Genomic DNA, 22,926 nt, shown 5'->3' on the forward strand with positions numbered 1-22,926 from the left:
ACAAATCCTAATGCTGCGAGGTCAGACTGTTTCCACAAAGTGATGGAAAAGTTTAGAAATGTTGTCACTGAAAAAGAGTGGGAAAGAACTCGATTACTTGATTACCCAAATGATGGTCGGTGCAGCTCTAAATATGCCTGAACCTGTATCTTCGAAAACCGATATCTGGTCCACTAAAATGTTCATTTTCAGTGCCGATATCTGATACCAGGATCGTATCGGATAGGGATGTAACGATAACCGAAATATCGTGATGTTGTATCGTCAAAGTTCTCACAATAACATCGTGGACCATCACAATAATATCAGATTACAAGTGTCTTTGCTTAAATGAAGAGTTATGGTGCAGCAAAAGTTAAAAAAGACAGACAGAACTACATAGACCATGATCCTTTGCTCCATTTCAGTGCAGACTACAAGAAGAAATAACAGTTCTAAACACTTTTAAGTTTTAGTTCTTTGGATTAAGTCTTGTCAAGGCATTTTAAGAGAAAAAAGTCACATATTAACAGTTTTGTTTGCAAATAAATATCGTATCATGAGATGTATATCGTGAAAATATTGTACTAAGAGCTTTTGATATTTTTACATTCCTAATCATGAGCCTCTCCATCATATCGTGAGCTTTCCCACGATATCGCAATAAATATCGTACCGTGAGTTTCGTACCGTGACGATATCGTATCTTGAGACTTGGATATCGTTACACCCCTAAAATTGGTGCATTTTTACTTTACAATCCCTTAGGGGTGTGCAAAAATATTGAAATATCGATATATATCGTATCGTTTAATATGATGATACAGTATCGATATTGTGGGCTGCTGTGTCGATATATCTCCAAGAGTATTTTTTGGTATATTTTACTGCATTATTTTGTTACAGCTACAGTTTTGTTGCTTGTTTAGTGGAAGGAAAATAATTTATGCGACACATTTTCACTGTTTTGACGATTAAAATGTTTGTGTTTCATATGAACTTTGAACAAAAAGTGGTTTAACAAAGACTTTTAGTATCACAGACATGATTTAGCCTTTATGTTTTATTGAACTGTGTCAAATCGATTTGAAATAAATTGTGTCGAACCGAAAGCTCACTGTATCGAGATATGTACGGTATCATGGCCTATGTATCGAGGTATGTATCGTATCGGCAACTTCTTAACGATACCCAGCCCTAGTCGTTAGGGGTGTGCAAAAATATTGAAATATCGATATATTGTATCATTTAATTTGATGATACAGAATCAATATCGCAGGCTGCTGTGTCGATATTATCACCAAGAGTATTTTTTTTTGTTTTTATATTTTACTGCATTATTTTGTTACAGCTACAGTTTTGTCGATTGTTTAGTGGAAGGACGCTCATTTATGCAGCACATTTGGCATTTTCACAGTTTTGATGATTAAAATGTTTGTGTTTCATATGAACTTTGCACAAGAAGTGGTTTAACAAAGACTTTTAGTATCACAGCCATTATGTTTTATTGAACTGTATCAGATCGATTTGAAATAAGTTGTGTCGAACCGAAAGCTCACTGTATCGAGGTATGTATCGTATCGGCAACTCCTTAACGATACCCAGCCCAACAAACCCTGCAGATTTTCTCTTCTCATGTTGTAAATATTTGGATATTTTCAGATCAGGAATTGCCAATCTCTACTGAACTAAACGTAAAAGGAGCTGGAGATGTAGACAGATTAATAATAAAGAATTACTCAAGGATATGAATGAAACAAAACACAACTCCAGGTCTGTTTTTTAGGAGGTAACAACATTATAAAGTGTCTTAAAGTTCACAAGAGTCAATTTTGTGTCATCTAGAAACTTCAAGAAAAACGCGTCACTTCTGCTTTTTTTTTTTTCATGTTGTAAGTTTGTGTTGAAACTGATTCTGGTTGAGCCGAGGAGGAAGTGTGGGCGTCTGCGCGTCACTGCAGATTTGAATGAAAGCTGAAGTACCTGATTGAGGTCACGTATTTCCTCACACACACAAGACTTCTCTGTAACAGCTGATTGCACCGTTTTTCTGTGTTAAAGGTTCAATATTACGCAAAACCGACTCTTGTAAGCTTTAAGTGGTGTTATATTAATGTCACCGCCTCAAAAACAGACCTGGAGTTGTGTTTTGTCTCATTCACACTTGTCTGACTAACCCTGGTTCATTAATCTGTCATCTACAAAGCTCAAAATCATGAATGAAGTTGTCGTTTTCAAGTGAACAGCCTTTTGCTCAGTATAAATTGGCAATTCCAGGGCTGAAATCATCCAAATGATTCTAGTTTTTTTGTGAGTTTGTTTTATTAGGATCCAAATTAGCTGCTCTTTTCACAGATCCTCTCAAAAATAATCATTGCACACTAAAATTAATTACATTGACAACATTAAGAATAAAAATGTGCAGTAATAGGGGAAGTGGATGTGTTAATAACCAAAGAAAATAAAAATGAAAGTGATATTTACAGGGTTCCCACAGTCATGAAAATCCCCAAAAGTCATGGAAATTGCAACTCCATCAGCGTTCTGTTAAGTCTGCGCCTTTTGTTTAAAAGAGATGATGATAAATGCCCCGGAGTTATAATATTTCCAGCGGCTCTAAACTCTCTGATGAGGCTCTTGTTGCAGATGCACATGTGCCCTGGTTGTCGTGTGGATTTACTGTGTGTAGTGAGAGACGTAACGTTTGGCTTTGGAACAAGTGCCGCTGCATCTCTCCAGCTCTCACTGTGGCAGCTCAGGTCAGAGTCCTGCGCCGGGTCGGTTCAGAGTAGGGACGGGCATTCAATGACGTTTTCTTAATCGATCGTCGGAAGAATTAACGATCGATTATCGATTAATCATTAACGTTTTTATATTAAAATGATCATCATTGTTATTACTATCTGCACTACTAATCTGGATAAATAAATTCAACTTTACGTTTGACATTATAATGTGTTTAATTCAGTTTTGTGCAAATCTCACAGAAACAAAACTTAAAACCGCATCGTTAATTTGCATAAACTAAGTGAAGATAAAACTCCAGCTCTTGTGTTGCTGATGTGGTTCAGTTTCTGTCAGATTAAAAGACATGACTCAGGTGAATACAGGTCAGTGTGACCAGATTTGTGTTTGTCAAAACCAGGACAGCGTACGGGGGGAGGGGGGCGGGGACTCGTCATCGACATTGAGCGACTCTCACCTGGAAAAACTTTTTCCCACTGGACACAGAAACATATGTGCTGCTTTATACACTGTGCACATGGACTCACACTTGTCCCAACGCAACGGAAAGTGTGGAATTTCTTGTACAAATCATCGTTAAATCCACATTTGTGCTTCGGTTCGTTACAGACTGACCCACTGTTTGTGTCTCGCTCCTTCTGATGCAGAGACACATGTACACACCTGTTTGGTCACGATACACACAGCAACATACATTCAGTTTGTCGATTAAAATTAATGTAATCGATGAAATTCTTAATGATCAATTATCGATTAATCAACTAATCATGCACATCCCTAGTTCAGCGTCCCGCACCAGATCGGGTACCCGTGGATTTAAGAGAGAGAACCCTGAGCCTGTGGAGCAGAGTGTCCACAAAGCACAATGGGGTGGCGGCTGCTCTTACCTCCGTGGGGCGTGGATCTCTGCGGCGTGGAGCTCTGCGGCGTGGATCTCTGCGGCGTGGAGCTCTACGGCGTGGATCTCTGCGGCGTGGATCTCTGCGGCGTGGATCTCTGCGGCGGTCCTTTCGCCTGTGGTCACCCGACGGTCTACACAGGCGCATCTCCGAGCCTGTCTCAACACTGAGTCCTGGTTCAGTTCTGGCTTAGTCGTGGTTCAAGTCCTTGTTTAGTCCTCCTGGATCAGTCCTGGAATCAGTCCTAGGTTAGTCCTGGGTTAGTCCTGGTTCCGTCCATGGCATGTGCGGCGCAGACGAGCGGCATCTCGATCAATGTTTCTTCTGCTCAGTAAATAAAACCTGTGAAGTGATGTCAGTCGAGTCGCGTCTGTGAATTCGTGTTCGTACTGAAGAAAGTGAAACCGTTTCATTTCGTGATTGTAATTCTTGAAGTCGTAACTTTTCAATTCGTATTCTGATGGACGCTTCAGTTAGAATGATTTTAATTTGTGTATGATTTATCACGGGCACGGGCGGTAACGGGCGGAATTTTAACAGGTCTGGGCGGGTGCGGGTCTCTAAAAATGGACCCGTGCAGGACTCTGGGTCGGGTCACGTCGGTCATGTGCAGTGATCGCGGTGGACCTCTTAATACGACGGTGATTACATTTTTCGATTATTGCGACAGCCCTAGTGGAAAGGTTTAACATTTCATATTTAGCCCTAAACGTCTGATCAATTCTACATGTCAGTGAAAAAGAGTGGGAACCCTGTTGTTAATGTCTCCTTTAGTTTAGTTTAGTGAAGGTGTCTGGAGTTTAAGGAGAACAAACTCTGCTTAAATGTACTGGTTTGTGAGTTAAAAGTTTGTGAATGAAACAAAAACCTCAACTCCAGGTCTGTTTGTGATGAAGAAACAACATTAGAACATAGAAAATAGAGTAATGTGGACACTTTAAAGAAGTCGCAGGATCTCTGGGTCAAATCGAGAACATTTACTTATCATTTTGAGCCGTAAATTGTGCTGAACGTGGCTGTAGTTTTGAATGGAGAGATAACCCTTTTGAACTGGTCCATTGTGAATCCACCGACTCCACACAGTCGCCAAAAACAACTGTATTTTGGGCCATTGTATATTTTTTTCCCCCGAAGGATTTCCATGTAATTTATTTTCGTTTCTTGTTGACTCTGAGTTTTGAATTCATTTAAAGGAGCTGCGCCTGATTTTTACCGTCTTAAAAACGTAAATAATCAAAACTAGTTCTATTTTAAAACCGTTTTGCAGTCGTCCAAAAAGTTCTTCCTCACTCACCTCATTCATTCAAATCGTCCTAATTATTCACCATGTTGAGTTTATAGGAGCTTTTCACAACTTTCAGAGACCAGAAGCCGAGTTTTGACTACAAACCTAACTACAACTAGTATGCTAATGAGTACTTCCTGATGATTTATCTCTTCATAATTGGATACAGACCGTACAGTGGTCTTATTTTGACCTAAAGAAGCTGCTTAAACAACAAATCTGTACTGGAACAAGACACTTTTTACTCAAATACACGGAGAAAAATCAGTTTGAATGAAGCGGTTTTAAAGGTGCACTGTGTAACTTTTTGCTTTGTCTGAGAGGTTTCACAGTATGGCATTAAACTCATCTATGCTGCAATTATTAAATTACAGAAGTTTTACTGCTCAAAAACGACACGAAAAACGAAATCTGAGATGTAACTCTGCTTGTCCGCATGGAAGTAGATACTTTTAATGCCATACTGTGGGACATTCTAGACCACAGGTGTCAAACATAAGGCCCGGGGGTTGGATCCGGCCCTCCAAGACCTTTAATCTGGCCCTCGGCTGATTTTCTACTAAAATATTGTAATTTTATTTTCTATTAAAATATTGTTAATTTTCTGCTGTGTTGAGCAGAGCAGCGTCTCTGTACGTGGCCCCTCCCACCAGAGCAGCACAAATGAAGACTTGTCTCTTTCCAAACGCTCTTAAAGGACGATCGTTTTGACTGTTGACCGTGACACCCTCATCAGCAAAAAGGCCAAAAGTGAGAAAAGTGGAGCTGAGCGCAGGATTTTACAAGAAAAATTGACTTATTCCTATTTGCAAACAAGTTAACCCTCTCCAGGCAGACGTTGCAGATTTGCAACAGCTAAATGCCAATTACCTACTTACTCCAAATCCATATTTTAAGAGCCTTTTTTGCTCAGGAGCCTTTTTTCCCATCCATGCTGATAAACGTGGATGATGCAGACTGTGCAAGAACGGTGACACACAAACGGCCTGTCAGAAGTGCAAAGTACTTTTGTTTACAAAGGATAAAAATTGTTTCTTAGAGAGAGAACCACACGAAAAAGTGATGTTGTTCTGTCACTGTAAAGCTGTTACACTGTGCTTTATGTTTTCATTGTTATGAAAAGTGGTTTACACATAAAATTAGCGTTTATATCATTTTCAGTCTTCAGTGTTAATTTACCACACCGGACCAAATCTACAACATCCCAGAACTCATTGGATGTGAAGGTTTCTCTCAAAAAAAAAAATCAGGATTGTATATTACTACCTCATATGATCATTTTCCCCAAATATCAGATTTTTTCCTGTTACTAAAATTTAATTTGAGCCTGAGAGGGTTCAATGTTAAAACATGGTGTTGAAATTGCATTTCTCTTAAAGTTTCAGGTTGTTCATAATATTATAATATTTTGTAAAAGAAAGAGTTTCTGTAATAGATTTGTGTTTCTCTGCACAAACATTTGAACTTATTGTTATTTTTGGGGTTTATTTGACATGAGTTTTCTGATCCGGACACTTTGGGATCAAAGTAGGTTGGATATGATCCCCGGAACAAAATGAGTCTGACACCCCTGAACTAGACAAAGTAATAACATTTCCATGAAGACGAGCGGGTGACGGACCCTCCACTAGAAAGTTCCACAGTGCACAAGTTGTTTCTCTGTGTAGTACGTTGGACTGCTCGATTATGGAAAAAATCATAATCACGATTATTTTGGTCAATACTGAAATAACGATTATTCAAACGATTATTTTTTTTAGTTACATGATGCATTTATTCAGCATTTCTCTCTCAAAAAACTCCCAAACACTTAGTTATTGATAATTTACGCAAAACTTTCAAAAAATTTAAATAAATATCAGCTCCAAATATGAACCTCAGAGCAGATTTGCGACGTATAAAACATAAAATGAATAAAATAAACTTTGAACATGAAATAAGACACAGAAAAACTTAAATATATCCAAAATAAACTATATATGCAGCTGCTAATAAACTTTGTGAAGCTTTATAGAGTCTGGAAATCGTTTGACGCACAAATCGAAATCGCGATCAAAATTCGATTTATTTCACAGCCTTAATAGTAAGTCTGTTTAAGTGTAATAGAGTTTTATTTAGTGACGGTTTTATGTTTGTTCCTCGAAATCCAGTTCTTTTTTCTGAACGTTCTCGCTCTGGGCGTAAAAATCCATCTTCTGTAACTGATGTAAGACTTTGTGCTTCTGAAAACTACCACAGACTTTCTCTTCTTCTCCTTCATAAACCGAACCGACGGAAAAAACTCATTGATCGAATCAGAGTCTGTGGTCTGTGGCTTATCGCCGGTCTGCAGACTCACTCCACCCTGTGTGTGTGGAGGGGGAGGCTCTACACTGTGTCTGATGCAACGTGCAAATCTGATGCAATTTACACTCAGAACTGCAAATGACTTCAACCGTTTATTTTTATTCATGTGACGTTATTTATGGTGAAATTTACGGCAATTTCCTCTTTCTGATTAAGGTTTATCAAGTCACAGTAGTTTTAAAGCTGCACTGTGGAACTTTTTACTTGGGCGTCCGTCACCTGCTCTGCCTGGAATGTTCCACAGTGTGACTTTAAACAGCTCTACTTTACGTTTATTCAATTACAGGTGGTTTTAGAGCTCAAAAATACCCAGAAAAACAGACGTTCGGACTGTGAGCCGGGTCGCCTCTCCACAGATCTGACCTGTAACTTGGTTTAGTTTGGTCTCCATGGAGATAGAAAGGTTTAACGCCATATTGTGAAATAAGGCTGTGCAATTAATTGGATTTTGATTTCATTTTGTGTGTCAGACAAACTCATACAATTGAGTTGAAATGATTTAAAGCTTAACAAAGTTTATTTTGGGATATTTTTTATATAAATAAGTACCGTATTTTAGGACTATAAGTCGCTCTGGAGTATAAATCGCAGCAGCCAAAAAATTGTAATGAAGAAGAAAAAAACATATATAAGTCGCAGTTTTTAAAGTCAAGTTGTAGTAAAAACAACAGAAGAGAGAACAACAGACTGTTAACGTCACATATGAACAGTTCTTCAGATAAACTAATAATAACAATGCAAACAAACAGAACAGAACAAGTTTAACAAACTCTCCATCTCACTCCAAATCACTAAATCCATTCAATTCTTCATCCTCGGTGTCACTTCTGAACAACTCCACGACCTCCGGAGGTAAACAGAGCGACGCAAACTCTTCTGTGTCGCTGTCGTCAGACTCAGCATCAGTTCCAGTTAGAATTATTCTGGTCTTTCTGAATCCCGACAGGATGGTTTCAGTGTCACTGAAGTCCAGACTTTGTCCATCCATCCAGTGACTTCAGGAAAGTTTCATGGTGCATCCTCCCGGTGTCACAAGTTTCTCTCTCACTCCAAACTTTCTTTCTGTTGATTGATTTCCATTTTCAGCTGCAGATTTCACGACTTGCAGCAGGACAGAGGCTCTTTCTGCAGGAGACATGCGCAGTAGAGCCAAGTGACAGTGGCACAGGAGGAACAGGAGCAGCAGATACTCACACACAAGACTAGAGCCTCTCCACACTTCACTCAAACATTTTAATATATAAGTCGCACCGGAGTATAAGTCACAGGAAACACCCAAACCATGAGAAAAGTGACACTTATAGTCTCAAAAATACAGTATATTTCATTTTTATTGTAGAAGAGCTGGATATATAGTTTATTTTGGATACATTCTCTACATTTTCTATGTTTTATTTCATGTTCAAAGTTTATTTTATTCATTTTATGTTTTAGGTTCACATCTGTAGCCTGTATTTATTTTCAATTTGAATGTTTTGTGTAAAGTATCAATAACAAAGTGTTTTTTTGAGAGAGAAATGCTGAATAAATACATCGCGCAACTAAAAAAAAATATCGTTTGAATAATCGTGATAATGATTTTTTCCATAAATGAGCAGAAAAGATTTTGACAGACCCTCCACTTTCCAGAAAAGTTACACAATGCAGCTTTAAACAAGTTCTGAAATAGTTCTGTGTTTTTAAAGCAGAAATTGGCAACTTTTTAATTTATTTTAAGTATTTTTATTTAGATTTGTGTTTCTATGATCAAACCGTGGCAACATAATCAAATTTGCCTTGATTTCAACATGATGAAGAACATGTGGAGAAACATCTGGGGCAACGTATGATCAATAAATGCAACTACAGTGAAGTAGTAACCATGGAGATGAGCAGGTCACGGACTCCACACCAGAAAGTTACACAGTGCATCTTTAAAGCTCCAGTGTCCTCAAAGAAAACTGAACTTTAGCTCCCTTTTTTCTAAACGCGCTGTTTTTCCAGAGCGGAGCCAAACCAAATTACACAGGGCTGATTTTTAGCTGAAATTATGGTTCTGAAATGTCTGCGCAAAGACAAAGAACGTGGATTTTCTCTTTTGAAATGGTTGAATGTTTGGGGCAAATTAGTGGACGAGTTACTATGGAGACCGAACATGTATTTTTATTTCTCATCAGAAAAGAATAAGTCTCTTTTCTTCACTTGTCGACGTTCAGTGAAATCACCACTTCACTAAAACGAGGCTGAATGACGAATATTATCCTCTGAGGAGGAGTATTAAAAGAAGTAGTAGTGGTAGTGGTAGGAGTAATTGTAGTAGTAGTAGTAGTAGCTAGTAGTAGCTAGTAGTAGTAGTAGTAGTAGTAGTAGTAGTTGTAGTAGCTGTAGTAGTAGTAGTAGTAGTGTAGTAGTAGTAGTAGTAGTAGTAGTAGTAGTAGTAGTAGTTAGTAGTAGTAGTAGCTAGTAGTAGTAGTAGTAGTAGTAGTAGTAGTAGTAGTAGTAGCTAGTAGTAGTAGTTGTAGTAGTTGTAGTAGTAGTAGTACTGTAGTAGTAGTAGTAGTAGTAGTAGTAGTAGTAGTAGTGTAGTAGTAGTAGTAGTAGTAGTAGTAGTAGTTGTAGTAGTAGTAATTGTAGTAGTTGTAGTAGTAGAGTAGTAGTTGTAGTAGTAGTAGTTGTTGTAGTTGTTATAATAGTATTAGAAGACATTGTAAGGGCATTTTCCATTCCAGTCTGGTTATGCTTCAGTTGTAGGGAGTATTATACCTCTCATGGCTGCTTTTTCTTGTATATTCTGTGTATGTCAGGATACATACAAGTTAAAAAAGGAAAAAAGTTTTTCAAATATGTGTTGTGTCCCCCATGCTTAAAGACTGTAATGGTAAAAGTAGTAGTAGTAGTAGTAGTAGTAGTAGTAGTTAAAGTATCTGTTGTTGTGTACAGTCCCTGATGACCTGAGTCCAGAGGAGAAGAAGGAGCTGGAGTCGATTCGCCGACGTAAAGAAGAACTGCTCCAGGACATCCAGGTGAGACCAGCACAAACACACTGTTCTGTCCTCATCTGTGTCACGTCTCACAAACACAGAAGACACCTCCTCTTCAAAATGAAGTCATAGTTTGGTGATATTTTTCTTTTTATTCATAAACCATTATGTATTTCTCTGATTGGTTATAGTAGTCCTTTTACTAAAGATGTATAAAAACACAAGGGCTGGTCTGATACTGATACTGGTATTGGCAAAAACTCCATATTTTTCAGGTATCGGTATCAGCGATCCACACTGAGGACCTGTAGATGTGATGCTTTGGTGTGGATGTTGAATTTAGCTGAAAAACTGAGCTATGGAGAGTGGAGCTGTATCCAGGCTGGCGCCACCTAGTGCCTCCGCTCACTTTAGTTTCTCTCCAGCGACTACGTCAAGAATCAGAACAGACTAGACCAGGGGTTTCAACCTGTAGCTCTTTATCCCTTTACAAGTAGCTCACAAAGGGATTTCTGCATTATACATACTGTAATTATCCAGTAATCAAATTTGTGTTATTCAGCACCATTGTAAATGTGTTATTTTGAACTTTGTGCACAAATAAATGGATAATGGTTTTATATTTTATAGGTATCTAACTGTACAACATCTAAGGCAATAAACTTGTTCTTATATCGAAATTTGTTGCTCTCCAACATTTTTGTTTTGTAGGAAGCTCACCAGAGGCAAAAGGTTGACCTCTGCACTAGACGCTTTGCAGGAACCCCGGGAGTTGTAGGCCGCGCACATCGGCCAATCAGCTGTGAGCTGTGAAGTCATGACGTCAAACTCGTCACGTCTGTCTGTGTCCCTTCTGTGGAACAGCACAACAGTAAACAAAGCGTCTAGATGGATGTAGACGAAGACAGACATTCTGTGTTGGCGACGATTCCCGAGATCGAGGATTTAAAGCCGGAACAAAGAGAATGTTTTGTGAATTTTATCAAGGGGAAAGACGTTATTGTCCTTCTTCCTATGGATTTGCCGCATTACATACAACACAACCAAACAGCAGCGATTGGTTAAATAAAAAAAGTACCTGCCTTACCGTCAAGCGAACGAATCCTAATGCTGCGAGGTCAGACTGTTTCCACGAAGTGAAATCGGCTGATGAATCAGGATATTGCAGCCCGGCAAAAGTGCAAACTCAGACTTTGTTTACCGTGCAGAATTATCCTCGTGCGTGTTTTTACAGGCCTCACTGCTGTTTTATTCATAGAAAGTAACGAATTATAAAAGTATAAATGCTTAAATCAGCACTACTTATGGTCATGATGTATTTGACTCAATTAGTTCTCAAAATCACATTTATTCTGTAGACTTTCTTTAGAAACGGCCTTTGAATAGATTTATTTATTTTTCTTGTACTGTAACAAAACTGTTGGTATCGGATCGGATCCCACCCCCAAAAAAATGGTATCAGAACAACACTAAATAAAAAATACACGTGCTGAACTTGAAATAGGAGTGTTTCAGTAGAACATAAGACGTTCTTATTAAGGGCCACACTCCAACCGACCTCTTGCAGAATCTCATCTAAAGTGCTTTTGTTTTTGCCTGCGCATGTTTCAGTTTCACTCCCCGCGGCGTTTCTGTATCGTCCTCTCTGTACGTGCCTTTGTTCTCCGCCCGTGCCCTGTAGGACTCCACTTCCCAGCATGCCGTGGGAGGCGCTCACATGCCGCTGTACATATATGACCCTGTGAGCGCGTGGGAGGAGTATGGAGGGTTTTTATTTCTGTTTGGGACACGGGGTTCCTCTGTGGAGATCACTGCCCAAAAGCAAAGTCCAACCCGGAAATTGCCCAGAACAGAGATTGAGGTCAAAATAAGTCCACTGTGCACCGTCTGCATCGAATTATAAAGATTATTTAGGGGTCAGAGAATCAGGAAGTGCGCTTTTAGCATACTAGTTGTACCACTCTGGTCTCTGAAAGTCGTGAAAAGCTCGTATAAACTCATCTTTGTGAGTATTTAGGACGCCATGCATGCAGAAGGAAGAACTTTGGACCACTGCAAACTCTTTAAAAAGGAACTAGTTTAGTTTTTTTTACGTTTTTAAGAAAGAAAAAATCTACTTGTTTCTCTGGATTTATCGTCGCTCTGCTCTCAAAAGTTCCGCAGTGTGACATTAAACAGCTCTACTTTACATTTATTCAGTTACAGGTGGTTTTAAAGCTCGAAAATATCTAGAAAAACAAACATTCTGACTGTGAGCGGGGTGGCCTCTCCACAGATCTGACCCGTAACTTCTAGTTTGATCTCCATGGAAACAGAAAGGTTTAATGCCATACAGTGAAAAATCCGTGTATCATTCGTTCATTCGTTTTTCAAAATAAAACCAAAAATAAGAAAACGAAAAACCAACTATTTTCTTCATTATTTGTCTCCAAAACCAAAATGAAAAAACTGATAATGATTCGTTTTTTCAGTTTTTCGATTTTGTGTTTAAATGAAAAATGGAAAAAAAAAAACGGATAGTGATCGTTTCCCGTTAACGTGACTTAAACGGCGATGCCGGACTGAACCAGGACTAAACCAGGACCAGACCAGGACTGAGACCAGAACTGAGAACGGGACCAGACCGGGGCAAGATCAGGATTGAGACCGGGACTAGATCGGGACCAGACCAGGATTAAGATCAGTTTAGGCCTGGTTCAGTCTTGATTCAGACCTGGTTTAGTACTGGTTTAGACCTGGTTCAGACCTGGTTCAGTCTTGATTCAGACCTGGTTTAGTACTGGTTCAGACCTGGTTTAGTACTGGTTTCAGACCTGGTTTAGTACTGGTTTAGACCTGGTTTAGTACTGGTTTAGACCTTTTTCAGACTTGGTTTAGACCTGGTTTAGACCTGGTTTAGACCTGGTTTAGACCTGGTGTAGACCTGGTTCAGTCCTGGTTTAGACCTGGTTTAGTACTGGTTCAGTCCTGGTTTAGACCTGGTTTAGTACTGGTTTAGACCTTTTTCAGTCCTGGTTTAGACCTGGTTCAGACCTGGTTCAGACCTGGTTCAGACCTGGTTTAGACCTGGTTTAGACCTGGTTTAGACCTGGTTTAGTACTGGTTTAGACCTGGTTTAGACTTGGTTCAGACCTGGTTTAGACTTGTTTAAGACCTGGTTTAGACTTGGTTCAGACCTGGTTCAGACCTGGTTGGTTCAGACCTGGTTTAGTACTGGTTTAGACTTGGTTCAGACCTGGTTTAGACCTGGTTCAGACCTGGTTTAGACCTGGTTCAGTCCTGGTTTAGACCTGGTTCAGACCTGGTTTAGACCTGGTTCAGACCTGGTTCAGTCCAGCATCGCAGTTTAAATCACGGAAACGGGAAACGGCTGTTATCTGTTTGTTGTTTTTTTTTCATTTTGGTTTTGGAGACAAATAATGAAGACAATAGATGTTTTTTTTGTTTTCTTATTTCTGGTTTTATTTTGAAAAACGAATGAACAAACGATACACGGATTGTGAAACATTCCAGACAAATCAAAACATCTCCATGGAGAAAAGCATTTGATGGACCCTTCACCAGAAAAGTGACACAATCCTCCCGCAGTTTTTTTTTTTTTTTTGTTGGGAAAAAAAAAAAAAAAAGAAACTAAACCCTTGAATTGAGTTGAACTTGAGTGATCTTGACTTTGAAGTTATTTGTGTTGAGACAAACTCTGCTCCACTCTGGGTCTGTGGACACATGGTTAAACCCTGGAGGTATGTGGAGCAGACCCTCCCTCGGCTCAGATCCACCCCGGGACCGAGCACCTGTTGCGGGGTCACGTTGGACCGCCGCGCCCCCTCCCCTCCTCCTCGGGTTAGTCCTGACCCAGATCTAGACCAGGACCCTGTTTGTGGACTCAAAGTGGATCAAAGGCCTGACGGAGGCTTTAAACCCCATCAAAGTGGGAAGAAGAAGAAGAAGGAAGCAATTTGCAAAGAAAATAACTGTACATACCAAAGAAAACTGACAAAAATAACAAATCCCTTTATTTTTTTCTAAAATGATAACAAAACTTACATCATATATTTTTAATTGATCAGAAATGTCCTTGGTAGAGGTTCAAATATTGCACAAAAAGTTAATGGATGATGCAATTTACCACAAAAAAAACCATATATTAACTTAACTTTTCTCACAGTGTGGCATTAAACCTTTCTATCTTCATGAAGACCAAACCAGACCAAGTTACAGGTCAGATCTGTGGAGAGGCCACCGCACTCACAGTCAAAATGCCTGAATGTCTGTTTTTTTAGGTATTTTTGAGCTTTAAATCCACCTGTAATTGAATAAATGTAAGGTAGAGCTGTTTAATGTCACACTGTGGAACATTCCAGGTAAAGCAATGACGTATCCATGGATACAAGAAGGTGACAGACCCCCAACCAACCAAAAAGTTCAGTTACAGTGCACTAGTGTCGTACTGGAGACCGGTCTTGGTCTTGTCTGGGACTCGAGGTGCTGCGGACAGTATCACAGGGCAGGTTAAACTTTTTCAAACATCCTGCCTGTCCGTCCGCCTCACGTCAGCACTGCTCCTCAGCTTTTTCACACACCGTCCCCACTCGCACATCGGCTTCCTCCTCAGTGCTGATAAAAGAGCAAGACGAAAAGTGGAGCAAAGATCCAAAAAATCCAAAATGATGTGACAGTGTTGGCACAAAGCAGCAGATCTACTGCAACATGTGTTTGAAGTTTTTAAAAGTGCACAAATGCATCTGTATTTATCACAGCGTGTGTTTGGTAAATGTTCAGAGGCTGGAAAATCCCACTGCTAAACCTATAAGAGAATCTAACTCCTTTTAGAAACTTGAGCAGGTTTAAAAATTCTTCCCGCTTTCTTCACTTTCTGTAAAGTTCCAGTGTTCTCTTGAAGAAGAGGTTCTCAAACTGTCGGTGAGGGTCCAAAAAAAGGGCAAAGAGTTTCAGTGTCGTACAGTTAACTTGGTTTATTTTAAGCTTAAATGAACATTAATCAGATAGAATGGAGATAGATCTATAAAAACATTGATATAAATATACCAACATAACTGTGAAATACAAATAAATGTCAAAAATTACAAAGATGGTTTTGATTTGGGCTTGATGGGCCGTAGTTTTGGCCTTGATCTCAGCCTTTAAAAGTCTTTTTTTTTTTTTTTTTTTTGTTTTGTTTTGTTTGTTTGAGTAATCCTTTATTATTAGTCTGTCTACATCTTTAAAGATCAAAATACTTTGTTCCACCTTGTGATGTCATGTAGTGGTAGTTTTCTTTTTTTATTTTATTTTTTATCACTTTATTTTTATTATATTTGACAGGTTTGTAAACATAAGAAAATATAAAAAGAGGAGAAATAATAATGACAATGGAAGGAAATAAACAAAAACAGAAGCCTAGGTGACACTGATTATTTCTACTTTTGCATATATGATGTCCATTTTTTCCCATTTCTTCTTCATTTGTGCCTCTTGCAACCTCAGTCTATAAGTTATCTTTTCCATTAGATATATGTCCTTTATTGTAGATGTCCACTGATCCTTTGAAGGCACAGAAGTTGTGCCCCAGTTCCTGTTTATTGATTTTTTGGCCGCTAATGACATGACTTTGAAAAGATATATATCGCCTTGGTGAATAATGTTTTTCTGAGAAGTTGCATAGATAGACCAGTTCAGGCGACAAAGGGACAGTATATCCCAGCACCTGCCCCAGTACATCACAAACCATCTCCCAAAATACAGTAATATTTGCACAATTCCAAAATATATGAGAATGGTCTACATTAATCTCTCCACATTTCCGCCAACACATTTGATGTATCCTTAACTGCTTACTCTTTAATTTAGGTGTAATAAAGAATCGAATCAGGTTCTTCCAGGCAAACTCCCTCCATGTTCGAGAGCAGGTGGTGGTGTGGTGATGCCGCCACATCCTGCCTTTAAAAGTCTTAATCTTGTCTCGGTCTCGACCCTCAGAGGTCTCGGTCTTTTCTCAGTCTCGACTCTCAGATTTCTCGGTCTTGTCTCGGTCTCGACCCTCAGAGGTCTCGGTCTTGTCTCGGTCTCGACCCTCAGAGGTCTCGGTCTTGTCTCGGTCTCGACCCTCAGAGGTCTCGGTCTTGTCTCGGTCTCGACCCTCAGAGGTCTCGGTCTTGTCTCGGTCTCGACTCTCAGAGGTCTCGGTCTTGTCTCGGTCTCGACCCTCAGAGGTCTCGGTCTTGTCTCGGTCTCGACCCTCAGAGGTCTCGGTCTTGTCTCGGTCTCGACCCTCAGAGGTCTCGGTCTTGTCTCGGTCTCGACCCTCAGAGGTTCTCGGTCTTGTCTCGGTCTCGACCCTCAGAGGTCTCGGTCTTGTCTCGGTCTCGACCCTCAGAGGTCTCAGTCTTGTCTCGGTCTCGACCTCAGAGGTCTCGGTCTTGTCTCGGTCTCAGGATCCTGTGGTCTCGGACAGGTCTCGGTCTTGTCTCGGTCTCGACCCTCAGAGGTCTTGGTCTTGTCTCGGTCTCGACCCTCAGAGGTCTTGGTCTTGTCTCGGTCTCGACCCTCAGAGGTCTTGGTCTTGTCTCGGTCTCGACCCTCAGAGGTCTTGGTCTTGTCTCGTCTCGACCCTCAGAGGTCTTGGTCTTGTCTCGGTCTCGACCCTCAGAGGTCTTGGTCTTGTCTCGGTCTCGACCCTCAGAGGTCTCGGTCTTGTCTCGGTCTCGACCCTCAGAGATCTCGGTCTTGTCTCGGTCTCGACCCTCAGAGGTCTCGGTCTTGTCTCGGTCTCAGGATCCTGTGGTCTGGGACAGGTCTTGGTCTCGATTAATACGGTCTTGACTACAACAGCTCACCTTTAAATGACAAAAAAAAAAAATCCAACTGAAGTTCAAGATTAATCAACACAAGGATTTTTGCCCAGGGAAACCTACAACGGATATTCCCAAGAACAATTACGTCACAAAAGTTTCACACTAAAAAATATAAAAATATATAAAAGTCTTTCTGTTTTTTGCGTATAATGTTTTTAAATGTCGTGTTTTTGTGTGTTTCTGCAGAGGCTGAAGGATGAGATCGCGGAGGTGACCAGCGAGATAGAAAACCTGGGGCAGTCTGAAGAACGGTGAGTGAAGGAAAAAGGTCAAAGGTGAATACTGTTGTTGCGTCCTCGGGCAAGACACTGGCGTATGGTTGTGCGTGAAAGCGTGACGTGAGTAAATCCACTGGAGACAGACGTAAATGTAAAGTAAAGCCGGTTCGTGTCATATTGTGAAACATTCCAGGCTCTACACGGGTTTTTTTTTAGAATGATGAATAATCGTGACCTTTGCCGCAGCTCAGAGGCAGAATGTGTTTAATAGATCCACTGTGAAAATGGCCTGATCCTCTTCACCTTCAGCGAGATCAGCTCTTCACACGAGAGACGAGCCGGCGGACATGTTTGAATCATGTCCTTAAACCCACAGGGACAGTTACATAACCTGCTCCTGTCATACTCCTCCTCCTCTTCTTCCTCTTCCTCCTTCATCCTCCTCTTCCGTGTCTCTCATACTTTTACTTTTACTTTACTTTTACTGTTTATGTAAATCTGAAGTCGTGTTTGTGTTTCAGGAAGAACATGCAGAGGAACAAACAGATGGCTGTGGGCCGCAAGAAGTTCAACATGGACCCCAAGAAGGTGATTTAAAAAATTAGTTTAAGTTCAAAAAGCCAAACTCCTGACTAGGGATGGGCACTTGATGAAGTTTTCTTAATCGATCGATTATCGATTAATCATTAACGTTTTTATATTAAAATGATCATCATTATTATTACTATCTGCACTAATCTGCATAAATAAATTCAACTTTACGACATATAAACTGTAACGACTCTAGAGCCACATCAGCTGTTTGACATTATAATGTGTTTAATTCAGTTTTGTGCAACTCACAGAAACAAAACTTAAAACCACATCACTAATTTACATAAACTAAGCGAAGATAAAACTCCAGCTCTTGTGTCGCTGATGTGGTTCAATTTCTGTCGGATTAAAAGACATGACTCAGGTGAATACAGGTCAGTGTGACCAGATTTGTGTTTGTCAAAACCAGGACAGCGTACGGGGGGAGGGGGACGGGGCCTCGTCATCCACATTGAGCGACTCTCACCTGGTAAAACTTTTTCCCACTGGACACAGAAACATATGTGCTGCTTTATACACTGTGCACATGGACTCACACTTGTCCCAACGCAACGGAAAGTGTGGAATTTCTTGTACAAATCATCGTTAAATCCACATTTGTGCTTCGGTTCGTTACAGACTGACCCACTGTTTGTGTCTCGCTCCTTCTGATGCAGAGACACATGTACACACCTGTTTGGTCACGACACACACAGCAACATACATTCAGTTTGTCGATTAAAATTAACGTAATCGATGAAATTCTTAATGATCAATTATTGATTAATCGATTAATCATGCCCATCCCTACTCCTGAAAGCAGCTCGACCTTTACCAAGACATACAAGAGTTCACAGTAAATTTAAAAGCGCAGGGTTCGGCCTACACATATGTAGACAGTCGAATGTCCTGAGCAAAATCTGCTTCAATAATAACAGATATTTACTGTAAACAGGATGTATTTATTTCAGTGCAGTTTTCAGACAGATATAAGGCAGTGATTTATAAAACTCTGTGAGAACTGAAGAAGCCACTTTGAGGAATGGACAAACGTTTGTCCAGTTGACAGAATTCAGTTTTCATTTTGTTGTGAAACCTTCCTGGACAGAATTACTCATACCAAAATATCTCTGTCCCTGTCCTTTTATAGAAAAATCTTGTTGTACCTGAAGTTTAGATTTCTACAATAAATCTTCCTGGAGTTATTTACAATGTGCAGACTTTTTAAACACACATCACAGCTGCAGTACGTCTTTTCCTCCCCAACATTTGTCGCGTTTACATGAGCGCTTTAATTACGAATAAAAATAATTTAATTCCTAATAAAAATAATTTAATTCTGAATAAAAATTAATTCTGCTTTGAAAAGACCGTGTAAGCACTTCATTTAACTTTAATGATTATTCGGAATTAAACTTAATTCCGAAGTCAGTGGGTGGTTTATTCTGATTTTAAAGCCGAATTAATTTATTCCTCGATGATGTAAATGTTTATTCTTCTTAAAATTAATTGCGGTCGTTCAGCGCGTGCTCGTTTGGTCGCCCGTCTGACACGATCTGAATGATCCGGCTCCACCAGTCGTGGCTTCGGACTTTCCTCCACGTCTCTTTGGATTTGTGAGCGGGATGTGGGATGTGGGCTGAGGTAGATCAGCCTCACGCTCAGTTTGTCTTCTTCCTCCTTCTCCGACGCTCTTCCCTTCTCCTCCTCAGCCGACAGACGTAAAGTGTGATGAGACAATTCTCCAGCTGCTGCGCAATTATTATTGGAACGACTGCGGAAAAAAGTTTGGATCGTGTTTGTGTCCGTGGCGTAACGACAAACCGAGTAGCAAAAAAAGCCGGTAGCAGCTGAAGTGTTTGTTTTCTTCCGGTCAATGTGAAAAAAAAAACACTTTCTGACCCCCAGACACTGAACGGAATTAAATGAAGACGATTTAACGTGTTTTCCATGTAAACCTCAATTTGTAATTATTATTTCTAGGGATGGGCATGATTAATCGATAATTGATCATTAAGAATTTCACCGATTACGTTAATTTTAATCGACAAACTGAATGTATGTTGCTGTGTGTGTCGTGACCAAACAGGTGTGTACATGTGTCTCTGCATCAGAAGGAGCGAGACACAAACAGTGGGTCAGTCTGTAACGAACTGAATGTGTATTTAAATGCATATTTAACAATGATTTGTACAAGAAATTCCACACTTTCCGTTGCGTTGGGACAAGTGTGAGTCCATGTGCACAGTGTATAAAGCAGCACATATGTTTCTGTGTCCAGTGGGAAAAAGTTTTACCAGGTGAGAGTCGCTCAATGTGGATGACGAGTCCCCGCCCCCCTCCCCCCGTACGCTGTCCTGGTTTTGACAAACACAAATCTGGTCACACTGACCTGTATTCACCTGAGTCATGTCTTTTAATCTGACAGAAATTGAACCACATCAGCGACACAAGAGCTGGAGTTTTATCTTCACTTAGTTTATGTAAATTAGTGATGTGGTTTTAAGTTTTGTTTCTGTGAGATTTGAACAAAACTGAATTAAACACATTATAATGTCAAACAGCTGATGTGGCTCTAGAGTCGTTACGGTTTATATGTCGTAAAGTTGAATTTATTTATGCAGATTAGTGCAGATAGTAATAATAATGATGATCATTTTAATATAAAAACGTTAATGATTAATCGATAATCGATCGTTAATTCTTCCGACGATCGATTAAGAAAATTTAATCGAATGCCCATCGCTAATTATTTCCATGTAAACTTGAAGAAGAGTATTTTAATTCAAAACTATTAATTCGGAATTAAAAAACATCATGTAAACGTGGGCATTGTGCAGTCCTAGTGGGGTTAAAGGAGCAGTACGGAACCTGCTCTTTTACTGGTTTAAATACAAACCTCAGTGCCTTAACCTGCACATGAATAAGGAGAGTGTATCCTGGTAACACCCTCACCAAAAAGTTACACAGTGCACCTTTAGATTACTGTACAGATCATGAGGTCACTAAAACCGTGTGTCTGTTTCAGGGGATCCGGTTTTTGATTGACAGCGGCCTGTTGAAAAACACCAGTGACGACATCGCTCGCTTTCTCTACAAAGGGGAGGGGCTTAACAAGACCGCCATCGGGGACTATCTGGGAGAGAGGTGAATCTGACACACTCCTCTCCTCTCCTCTTCTCCTCTCCTCTCCTCTCTCATCTGACCTCTCCTCTCTCTCCTCTCCTCTCTCTCCTCTCCTCCTCTTCTCCTCCTCCTCTCTCCTCTCCTCTCCTCCTCCTCTCCTCTCCTCTCTCCTCTCTCTCTCTCTCTCTCTCTCTCCTCCTCCTCTCTCTCTCTCTCCTCTCTCCTCTCTCCTCTCTCTCCTCTCTCTCTCTCCTGATCTGATCTCTCCTCTCTCTCTCTCCTCCTCCTCCTCTGACTCTCCTCTGACCTCTCCTCTCTCTCTCCTCTCCTCTGACTCTCCTCTGCTCTCTCTCTCCTCATCTGATCTCCTGCTTCATCTGACTTTTCTCGTTGTCCTCACATTTCCAGGGACGACTTTAACATCTCCGTGCTTCAGTCGTTCGTGGCTCTTCACGAGTTCTCAGACCTGAACTTGGTCCAGGCTCTGAGGCAGTTCCTGTGGAGCTTCAGGCTGCCGGGAGAAGCTCAGAAGATCGACCGCATGATGGAGGCCTTCGCTGGGAGATACTGCGGCTGTAACCCCGGGGTTTTCCAGAGCACCGGTGAGACCACGGCCTGGGGAAACATCAAGAAAACCGGATAAGATTGAATTAGTTTGATATTTATGGCCGTTTACACATTTATCTACAAATAAAAGTTCTTTACAAACTATTTAACTTAAGACAGAAAACAGTTTCAACTTAAAATTACGGAAGCCGACAGGAGTCACAACAAACGCAAACGCCGCAACAAATACAAATGCGACGACACAACGAAAAGCCACAACACACCAAAAAAAAAGCGACAACAAACCAAAAAAAGCCACAAAAAACATTTTAAAAAAGCCACAACACACCAAACAAAACACAAGACACCAAAAAAAGCCAACAACAAAAAAGCCAAAAAAAAAAAAAGCCACAAAACCAAAAAAGCCACAATAACAAAGAAAAAGCCACAACAAACATAAAAAAGCCACAACACAAAAAAAAGCCACAATAAAAAAGCCACAACAAAAAAAAAAGCCAACAAAAAAGCAAACAAAAAAAGCCAAACAAACATAAAAAAGCCAACACACAAAAAAGCCACACAAAAAAAGCCACAACAACAAAAAAGCACAAAAACCAAAAAGCCACAACAAACAAAAAAAGCACAATACACCAAAAAAAAAGCCACAACAAACATAAAAAAGCACAAACAAAAAAAGCCACAATACACAAAAGCAAACAACCAAAAAAAGCCACAACAAACATTAAAAGCACAACACACGAAAAAAGCACAATACACCAAAAAAAAGCCACAAAACATTTAAAAAGCCACAACACACCAACCCCCCCCCCCCACACACACACAACACGCCAAAAAAAGCCACAACTGAAGTGACCGCGGGACTCTGTTTTAATGCAAACGCTGCAACAAATACAAACACCACAACACAAACGCAAATGCCGCAACACATTAAAAAGCCACAACGGAAATGGCACTCTGTATTTGTTGCAGCGTTGGCATTAAAATAGAGTTCCGCGGTCACTTCCGTTGTGGCTTTTTAATGTGCTGTGGCAATTTTTTGTGTGTTTGCATTAAAATAAACACCACAACGCAAGCACAACACATTAAAAACCCACAACACATCAAAAAGCCACAACGGAAGTGACCGCGGGACTCTATTTTCCGACGGACCGATCAAGCGGCAAGTGAAGAAGAAGAACTACAACGTGAAACGAATAATGATAAAACAATAAATTACTTTTACTTACGTTTCCAACTTCTCCGTTCCTTTACTTTTCACGTTGTAGTTCTTCTTCTTCACTTGCCGCTTGATCGGTCCGTCGGAAAATAGAGTCCCGCGGTCACTTCCGTTGTGGCTTTTTAATGTGTTGTGGCATTTGCGTTTGTGTTGTGGCGTTT

General features: G+C 40.3%; 1 protein-coding gene across 2 annotated transcripts in view; it reads left to right on the plus strand.

Moving 5' to 3' along the window:
- The window catches only part of LOC110168319 (cytohesin-1-like), a 61,280-nt gene that overhangs the window by 25,676 nt on the left and 12,678 nt on the right, over positions 1-22,926 (plus strand). For both annotated transcript variants that reach the window (XM_055150435.1, XM_020933753.2), the window contains exons 2-6: positions 10,174-10,256; positions 17,252-17,316; positions 17,805-17,871; positions 20,885-21,003; positions 21,391-21,584. In XM_055150435.1, the coding sequence (XP_055006410.1) occupies positions 10,174-10,256; positions 17,252-17,316; positions 17,805-17,871; positions 20,885-21,003; positions 21,391-21,584 (528 nt within the window). The remainder of the gene's footprint in view (positions 1-10,173; positions 10,257-17,251; positions 17,317-17,804; positions 17,872-20,884; positions 21,004-21,390; positions 21,585-22,926) is intronic.

The sequence above is a fragment of the Boleophthalmus pectinirostris genome, unplaced genomic scaffold, assembly GCF_026225935.1.
Source record: "Boleophthalmus pectinirostris isolate CB_2022bp ecotype Guang Dong unplaced genomic scaffold, ASM2622593v1 HiC_scaffold_14, whole genome shotgun sequence".
Classification (NCBI taxonomy): Eukaryota; Metazoa; Chordata; class Actinopteri; order Gobiiformes; family Gobiidae; genus Boleophthalmus; species Boleophthalmus pectinirostris.